The sequence below is a fragment of the Lichenostomus cassidix genome, chromosome 19, assembly GCF_008360975.1.
Source record: "Lichenostomus cassidix isolate B80296 chromosome 19, HeHo_3.0, whole genome shotgun sequence".
Taxonomy (NCBI): Eukaryota; Metazoa; Chordata; class Aves; order Passeriformes; family Meliphagidae; genus Lichenostomus; species Lichenostomus cassidix.
In genome coordinates, this window is record NC_139499.1 from 6,625,832 (window position 1) to 6,634,851 (window position 9,020).

The window sequence follows — 9,020 nt, forward strand, 5'->3', positions numbered from 1 at the left end:
CTGCCTTTTTTGTTTCTTGTGGAGCTGCCTTTTCAGGCGGTTACACCCTGCTATCCCAGGAAGCCGACTGGAATTCAAAGCTTCTGCCAGTCCTTTGGCATTTTCCTTGTGCTGCAGGTTACGGGGACGGCTCAGCCCAGTTTTGGGGAAGGTGTGCTCCCCTCCCAGACCAACCTCAATTGCCTCAAAGCCCCTCTGGGCCACTGCTTCTCCTCCCTGTGCAGAGCTGGCAGCAGCTCCAGCTCCTTCCAGCATCAGATTTCTTTTCCCTGCCTTGTGCTGAGCTCTCTGGGTTCCCCTTACCCCACACCACATTCAAACACATCCCACAGGGAAGGGGCTGCTGTTCCTGCTGCAGCCTTGCCAGGGCTGAGGGCTGGCTGGGACAGCAGCAGGCAGGACAGAGCTCTGACACCCTTTGTCTCGTCAGTGGTGGCACCAAAATGTCACCGTTTCAGGAGCTGTGGGGCTGCCAAATCCAGGGGTGCAGCCCTTCCCGTTCCTATCAGTGTGCTGGTGTTAGGTGAGGTTTTTTATGGCTTTATGACACCATTGTACTGCAGTGCTGACGCTGGAGGTGTCACCAGCTTGAATATTGGAATCCTTTGCTCCAGAGTGGGGAAACCAGTGTGGACCAGGGGCCAGGGGCTCCAGCCAGGGCTGGAACCCTCGGGATTTCACAGCCCGGGCTCTCCGTGCAGCAGTTCAGCTGTGGAGCCCAGCGAGATGATTTGAATAATTTAATACCGGGCTGTGACCAAGCCTGGCGAAAGGGTAAAGGAAACAAAGAGGCCCCCAGCCCCGAGCAACAAAAGCTCCTGGAACGACAAGCCGAGGCATGTCCGCGCTGCCGGAGGCAGAGAGCAGCCCGGGCAAATAGGCCACTCGCATTCCTCACGTCTGCTGCTTTGTTTCCCTGCAGAAGCTCCCGGTGAAATCTGCAGGTCTCGGGGCTTCTCCCTTTATCCTTGTTTTGTTCCTGCGTTCTGTGGAACTGGTGGTGGCTCAGCGTCCCCGCAGCTCTTCCTGCTAAGGAAAGGCAGAGCCGGAGGGGAGCGGGAAGGGGAGGTGATGTGGGATGAGTCTGCCTGGTCCCTGCTTGTGCATCCCGGTCTGTGTCCCCTCTGGCCATTGTCACCCAGGGAAAGGCTGTCCCTGTTCCAAATAAGATCCTGCTGACTTGGGGCCATTACTGTAGCAGGAAACCGCCTGCTGATCGCGGAGCTGATTTGTTTTGATTCCGGCACCTCTGTCGAGGTCGTATCCTCATTCCCACGAGGCTTTTGGCAGGAGGTGCGGCTGCTGTCCCTCTGTCCGTCTGCCTCGATCCCTTACCCCTGCCCTCCCTGGGCACGAAGCCCCAGAAGCCGGGAGAGGACTCTCCCCACTCCTTTCCCTGCGGCGAAAGGCTCCACCTTAACTTCTTTAGAAGCCGGAGCGTCGGTTTTCTGTCCCTCCAGTTTTAGTTAAATACGAGGCGGAGGGATGGAGCAGCAGGGAGAGGCTGGGGAAGAGGACAAGAAGCCTCTCGGAGCCCAGATGGGTTCAAGAAGTGACCCGTCATGGGGGACAGGGAACATATCACCTCCACAAAGGGAATTGCCCTGAGTGTCGCCTTTGTGTGAGACAAATGCCTGGCTGTGATGTTGAGTGCGGGGAGGGCTTTGCTTAGGGAGAGGGGAAAAGGAGGGATCTTTGTTTGCAGGGTCTGACACCTCCCAGCCTCCCTGCCGGCACAGCCAGCACCTTCTGATGGCTTTGTCAGCTCCTGGCTAATTAGCAGAGATGCTTTTCACTGAGGTTAGGGAAGAATAATATTAAAAACATCAAAGAGCAGCAGTAAATAATGATAAAAGTCGGCTGTTTCATGGCTGTCATGGGAGGCACAGGCAGGCAGTGTTTACAGGGCTGATGTGTCCTGTGTTTGGAGTCCCATCACCCCCCAGGATACCAAGGACCTGTCCTTTTGGCCTGAACCTTGTCCCATAGACGTGTCCAGGGACAGTTTTTAGCCAGGGTCAGGTCACAGCGTGTCAGGGTAGTGCCTATCTCGTGTTGGAGACAGCCTGCCTCCGAGGGGTGCTGGCACAGAGTGGCAGAACCAGCCGGGCCATGGGGCTGCTGGTAGATCCTTCCCTGGGGGTGTCAGCCCTGAGCAAACCCAGCTGGGGAGCACCTCAACCCCAGCTCAAGGTGCCTGTTGCTCCCTGCACGGTTGCCCACTGTCCCTTGTTTTAACCTGTTGGCTTTGCAGTATCACTGGGAGCTGGTTAAAGTTTAGCTCAGTGCTCTCCATCACCCGAGCAGGGACTCACGTCTCCTGGAAAATCCCGTGATGATGGCACCTCATGCCCAGTGTACCCCAGGACAAGGTTCCCTGATATTTGGGAGCCCCAGTGCAGCTCAGAAAAACCTGCCATCCCTCAGGGTAACCCCAGAAATGAGCCACCCATCCCCTCCCTGGCAGCTCTGGCAGCGAGCAGGCTGCCTCCCCCCAGGCTGCTGCAGGGTTTTATTTTAAGCAGAGCCTCTCGGGGAGAAGGGTAACGTGAGCTCCTTGAGTGACAAGTGATAGAGCTCGACTTGCTCAGCGTGTCCCCCAGGAATCCCTCTCCTCTGCCATTTGCTAATTGAAAACTGCTAACATTTGGGTCTGGAGCAACTGCCGCCCTTAATGGGAAGCTGGCTGGAGTGAGCGTTGGTGGGACTAACACATGCTCACAGCCTGTCATCTGCTCGGCTCCATCTCTGGGGAAAGGGGCAAATACTCCCATATGCTGCTCTGATTTCTGAAAGAGTGACGAGGGGGCTGGAGCCAGACAGATTTGCTTTTATTCTCCCTCCTCCAGGCCCTTGCTCAGTTACAAACCCTGGCTGGAGGGAGGCTGTTGGCTGCAGCCTGAGGCATGAGCTCCCAGCAAGACAAAGCCACAGGAGTGTGTGTTCCCCCCATGCCCGCGGTGTGGGGGGCTCAGGGCAGCCCCTCCATGTCCTGCTGAGGGACACAATGGCTGTATCCCACCTCCAGCCTCGCTCAGGGGCACAACTGTGGCCCCAGGCTGCCTGCAGCAGTGTGGCACCCCTGGGACACCTCCGAGCCAAGGAGGGCATGCAGGGTCAGCGAGGACACCGCAGTGTGTGCCCCCAGAGCCCAGCCCCGGGCCAAGGGAGGCTGCATGGGTGAGGGGGCCGTGTGTGATGTGATGCTGATGCTCCCCAAACTGCCGGGGTGGCTGTTCCCAATGCAGGCCCTGGAGATGATTGTTCCCAGTGCGGTGGGTACCAAACACCCCCAGGCGGGCCGTGCCCGGTAGGGTGCTCCCCAAATCCCCAGGGTGGCTGTCCCCCATGTCCTGCTCCCCAAACCCCTTGGAGGGGCTGTCCCCGATGTGATGCTCCCCGAGCCCCGGGGCGCCGAGACCGCTCCATCCCCCCGTGCGGCGGCGGGGCGGGGAGGCGGGGTCCGGGCGGGGGGCGGTGGCGGTGGCGGTGCCGTCCCCCGTCGCGGGGCGGGCTCAGGCCGGTCCCACCGCCCCGTCCGGCCCCCGGGCGGAGCCGGGCGCGGAGCGCGGAGCCGAGCGGGCGCGGGGCGGCGGCGGGATGCCGGGCTACGACTACAAGCTGCTGGAGCGGCCGCGGCGGCGGGTGCTGTGCCCGCTCTGCGGGAAGCCCATGCGGGAGCCCGTCCGCGTCTCCACCTGCGGCCACCGCTTCTGCGACACCTGCTTGCAGGAGTTCCTCAGGTGAGACCTCGCATCGCCTCACGGGCGACCCGACCTGACGTTGTTCCGCGCACCCCTTTACCCGTGGGGTACCCCGGTCACGCACCCCCGCACCGCCCGAGCCGGGGCTCCGCATCCCGGGGGCTGCGGGTGCTTCCCCCATCCCCCAATCCGCCGCCGGCCCCGGGGGTGCCCCGGAGAGGGGTGCGGGGTGCCCTGGGCCGGTATCGGAGTGCGGGGTGCCCCGGGCCCGGGAGGGAATGCGGGATATCCCGGGAAGGGGCGCGGGGTGCCTGGGGGTGCGGGTGGCCTGGGGGAAGATGCGAGGTGCCCGGGGGTGCTTCGGGCCGGGGAACGGCTGCCGTGTGCCCCGGGAAAGGCGCGGAGTGCCCCGGGAAAGACGCCGGGCGCCCGGGGATGCCTCGGGCCGGGGAAAGGTGCGGGGTGCCGCTGGTGCCCCGGGGCAGGGAGGGGGTGCGGGGCGCGCCCAGCCCGTGACAGCCGCCCCGCGGGTGCAGCGGCCCGTGGCCCCTTTCGCTGAGGAGGAGGAGGAGGAAGAGGAGGGCCGGGTGAAGCCCGGAGCGGCGAGTTTCGAGATTCGAGCTTAACCCCTTCCTGCCCCGGCCCCGCCGGAGGAAGTGGCCGGAGGTGTTTCGGTTACGGCCACCCCAGTGCCCACGGGTGAGCGCAACCTGGCCGGGAGTGACGAGCCGGGGCCTCTTCCCACCCCCGAGGTTTAGGACCCCCGGTACCGGTGCCGGCAGCCCGGGGGGACGTGCGGAGCCGGGGTTGGCCCGGTTCCCGGCCGCCGCACTCGGTGCAGTGCCGGGGGTCCCGCGGGGCACGGCGGAGGCGTGCCCGTGCTCTCCCCGTGCGGTGACAAGCGTCACCCCGGGCCTTTCCCTGCCTCTCCCCGCCGGGCGACCTTCGCCCAGTGACGGCTCCCGGGAGCCACCGTCACCGGGGCCGGTTTCTGTGAAACCGGGCGTTCCCCGGGGCACGTGTCAGAGCGCATCTGTCTGCCCCCCCGCACCCTTCCCTCCCGCACCTCCGCTCTGCCGGGGGGAAATGGGCGCGGGGGTCCCCCAGCCGAGCACACCCCGTTTGCCTGGATCAGTCTGGGCTTCCCATGCGCTGAGCCATCCAGCCCCACCGCGGTGCTGGGCAGGGGGTGCCGGGAGGTGCCGGGGGATGCTGGGGTTCCCTGCCCCATCACCTCGCTGTGCCCCAACACGCCGTGAAGGTCAGAGGCAAGGACGGTCCCCCCGGGTGCTGCCTCAGCACATTCCCTGCCCGGCCAAGCGTGAGGAATGGGGAGGCTTTGTCGGGGATTAGGCGCTGGCTTCGGGTCATCGTCCCACTTCCCCACCAGCCCCAGCACCCCAACACTGTGCACGGGGTGCAGGCACGGCTGGCGGCCCTGGAAAGGCAGCAGAGTGATCCCAGCCACAGGGCAGTGCCAGCCACGAGGGCAGTGCCAGCCACGAGGCAGTGTCACGGGCTCCCCGGGAAGGGCTGGGTGCCGGCCCTGTCTGGGAGCACCTTATCTCCGTGGATGTCTGATGACTCCCGCAAAACCACCTGCGACAAACAGAGTGGGCACGTGGCAGAGCTGGTTGCAGCCATACCCCACGTGGATCACACCCCACACCCCACGGGGACTCACTTGCACCCTCAGCACAGGGATGGTGGCCGCAGGGGACGTGACCGTGCCATGCCCGGGCATCCCAGGCCGGCGCGTGCCAGGCGGCACTGCTGGCTCCGTCCCGACGTCTCACATCCACTTGGCAGCTCCGGTCGAGGCCACGCCAGTGCCTGCCAAGGGCACGCAGTGATTAGATTGGCACAAGGGCTGTGCAGGCAGGACAGTCTCATCCAGTGCCACCGCAGGGACAGCAGAGCCACAGGGTCCCTGGGTGTCCCTGCTGCGTGTCCCTGTAGGCAGTACGTGTGGTTTCCCACCCCAGTGTCCATCGGGGATGGTGCATGGACACTCTCACCTGCCCCCAGGCACAGTGGTGTGGGGACCAGAGGTGATGGTGACTCCTGGCCAGCCTTGTCACAGGCCAGGCTGCCTGTTTGGCTCTGTCCCTGTCTCCACTTCATGCTGCTCCTCTGCAGGTCAGGGCTGAGCAGGGCCCTTTCCACCTCAAGGACAGCTCTTTGGAGAGCCCAGCAGGATGGGGACCCCTCCAGGGCGAGTGCCTGTCCCCCGTCCTGACCAACCGTGGTGGCTGATGGGGCCATTTCCTGTGGAATAAGAGCCCCAGGGCCACGCATCAGGGCTGCACATCTGGCGCCCAGCTGTTGCCCTCCCCCATCTCCCCTGGGCCCCAGCACCTGGGGCTGCGGACGCCCTGCCGGCCCCATCCTGGCCAGCCGCCGGCACCCTGCTTAATCCCAGGGGACGGGACGGGCGAGGGGCTGCCGGGGCTCCAGATGGTGCCACGCTCACAGCGGCTGGCCCAAGGCCCCTGGGGACCGTGCCCGGCTGGGGGGGTGAGGGGTGTCTGGCGGGGGCATTTCCCAGCTCAGACAGATGGAGCGGGATTAAAGCTGTGGCTCCCCCGGGGTGGCGGCTGGGTTTGGTATGGGGTGAGTGCTCAGCAGTGGAGGGACAGCGGCAGTGTCCTGGGGCGGGATGGCAGGGACCCTGCGGGACATCGCGGCTGTGTCACTGCTGATGCGCCGCTCGCCAGTCCCGAGTGATCCCGAGCCCTGTGTGTCTTGCAGCGAAGGCGTCTTCAAGTGCCCGGAGGATCAGCTGCCCCTGGACTACGCCAAGGTGAGCCTGGCACACGGATGGGTACCCTGCTCCAGGGGGACATCCCCGCCAAGGGGCCCTCCCCAGGCTCCGCACAGCGCCTGGCACAGCCGCGCCAGCCTGGCACGGGCGCCCGGGCGGAAGCAAGAGCCCTTTGTGCCGCCGGCCAGGGAGCGGAAACTCGCTCCCGACAAAGGGCGCTTGTTGGTGTGCCCGCGGGGGATCCGGCCCCGGGCAGCGTGCCCACGGCTCCCAGCCAGCCCGTGCTGGGGGCTGTGTGCCCCCGCAGCCCAGCTCAGCGTGCTGATACCCCACCGCTGCCCCTGCAGATCTACCCCGATCCCGAGCTGGAGGCGCAGGTCCTGAGCCTGGCCATCCGCTGCATCCACAGCGAGGAGGGCTGCCGCTGGAGCGGGCTCATCAAGCACCTCCAGGTAGGATCCGGGAGGGTGGAGGGTGCCAAAGTTCTACCCTGTGGCCTTCCCGTCACCATGGCTGTTTCCCCCAGGCCCACCTCGGCACCTGTGGCTTCAATGTGATCCCCTGCCCCAACCGGTGCAGCGCCAAACTGAGCCGCCGTGACCTCCCCGAGCACGTCCAGCACGGCTGCCCCAAGCGCAGGGTCAAGTGCGAGTTCTGCGCCAGCGACTTCACTGGGGAGGCCTTCGAGGTGGGCAGTGTTGGGGGACACTGGGAGACACATAGGGTGCCATGGTGGGCATGGCTGTGTTGGATGTGTGGGCACCCCAAGGGCTTGCAGGGCACCCTAGGGACACAGCCTGGGGACACTGTGGGGAACACATCATGGGGGGCACAGCCTTGTGGGAATGTGGGCAGGTGGGCTCCCCGTCTGTGTGCCCCTGGCCATGGGGGCACCGTGTGGCCCCATCCACGGCAGGGCTGGCTGGTGAGGGCAGCCAGAGGGTGACGATGCTGTCACGGTCCTCAGGGCCACCAGGGCACGTGTCCCCAGGAGAGTGTGTACTGCGAGAACAAGTGTGGGGCCCGCATGATGCGGCGCCTGCTGTCCCAGCACGCCCTGGCTGAGTGCCCCAAGCGCACCCAGCCCTGCACCTACTGCTCCAAGGAGTTCGTCTTTGACACCATCCAGGTGAGACAGGGCCATGGGGACTGTCACCCTGCTGGATCCCAGCACCAGCTGACAGCCACTGTTTCTCCCCAGAACCACCAGTACCAGTGTCCCCGGTACCCTGTGCCCTGCCCTAACCAGTGTGGGACACCCAGCATTGCCCGGGAGGATGTGCCCACCCACCTCAAGGAGAGCTGCAACACTGCCATGCTGCTGTGCCCCTTCAAGGAGGCTGGCTGCAAGCACCGGGTGAGTGTGTCCCTGTGACCAACCTGTCCTGGTGTCCTTGGCCGTGGGGTGCCACCCCTACCTGGTTGTGCCCATGCCCCACAATATCCCCACACCGCTCCTGCCTTGATGTCTGTCCCACCCCTTGTGCTCAGTCCTATCCATGTGGCTCCATGGTCCTTGTCCTGCCTCACCCCTGTGTTTGCCATCCAAGAGTCCCCTTGCTACCCCAACCAGGTGTCCCTGTGCCACCCCAGTGTCCCCACAACATTCCTTTGCCATCCTGCTCCAGTACCCCCATGCTCCAACGATACCTCCACATCATCCTTCTCTCCTGTCCCATGTCCCCATGCTGTCCCTGGCACCCTCCTGCTGACCATCCCACTATCCCTGCAGTGCCCCAAGCTGGCCATGGGCCGTCACCTGGAGGAGAGCACCAAGACCCACCTGGGCATGGTGTGTGCCCTGGTGAGCCGGCAGCGGCAGGAGATCCTGGAGCTGCGCCGGGACGTGGAGGAGCTGTCGGTGAGCAGCGACGGGATCCTCATCTGGAAAATCGCCGACTATGCCCGCAAGCTGCAGGAGGCCAAAGCCCGCAGCAACTACGAGTTCTTCAGCCCGCCATTCTACACCCACAAGTATGGCTATAAGCTCCAGGTGTCGGCTTTCCTCAACGGCAACGGGAGCGGGGAGAGCAGCCACCTCTCTGTCTACATCCGCGTGCTGCCGGGCGAGTACGACAACCTGCTGGAGTGGCCCTTCTCCTACCGCGTCACCTTCTCCTTGCTGGACCAGAGCGACCCCTCGCTCTCCAAGCCCCAGCACATCACTGAGACCTTCCACCCTGACCCCAACTGGAAGAACTTCCAGAAGCCGGGAGCCTCGCGCAGCTCCCTGGACGAGAGCACCCTGGGCTTCGGCTACCCCAAGTTCATCTCCCACGAGGACATCAGGAAACGGAACTACGTGCGGGATAACGCCATCTTCATCAAAGCCTCGGTGGAGATCCCCCAGAAAATCCTGGCCTGAGCCCCGGATGGGGACAGGATGTGACCGGGGTGCCCTCCAGGGGTGCCCCAGCTGGTGCTGAGCCCGTGCCAGCAGCTGGTGTCCCTGGCTTGGGGACGCTGCTGTGGCACAGTGGTGGCTCTCAGGATAGGCAGGGATGGGGCTGCTCCCACGTCCCTGCTGGGGCTGGACTGTCCGGCAGCCCCAG

The 9,020-nt window shown here is 64.7% G+C and overlaps 1 protein-coding gene across 2 annotated transcripts; it reads left to right on the forward strand.

Annotated features, from left to right (window-relative positions):
• Positions 1-3,584: 3,584 nt before the first annotated feature.
• On the forward strand, positions 3,585-9,020 carry TRAF4 (TNF receptor associated factor 4). 2 transcript variants are annotated; one of them, XM_085078475.1, is made up of 7 exons: positions 3,585-3,743; positions 6,456-6,507; positions 6,816-6,920; positions 6,995-7,156; positions 7,436-7,597; positions 7,670-7,825; positions 8,201-9,020. In XM_085078475.1, exons 1-7 carry the CDS (start codon positions 3,601-3,603, stop codon positions 8,831-8,833), a joined length of 1,413 nt encoding a protein of 470 aa, XP_084934601.1. In that variant the 5' UTR covers positions 3,585-3,600; the 3' UTR covers positions 8,834-9,020. The 2 variants fall into 2 exon arrangements, with proteins under 2 accessions (XP_084934601.1, XP_084934599.1); XM_085078473.1 differs by having other exon boundaries at positions 7,436-7,825.

Excerpts from the sequence above, each read along its gene's own strand:
- TRAF4 (XM_085078473.1), top strand. The coding sequence starts at position 3,601 with ATGCCGGGCTACGACTACAAGCTGCTGGAGCGGCCGCGGCGGCGGGTG. Across the intron at positions 6,508-6,815 it reads TGCCCCTGGACTACGCCAAG|ATCTACCCCGATCCCGAGCT; the intron begins GTGAGCCTGGCA and ends CTGCCCCTGCAG. Across the intron at positions 7,826-8,200 it reads AGGCTGGCTGCAAGCACCGG|TGCCCCAAGCTGGCCATGGG; the intron begins GTGAGTGTGTCC and ends CTATCCCTGCAG.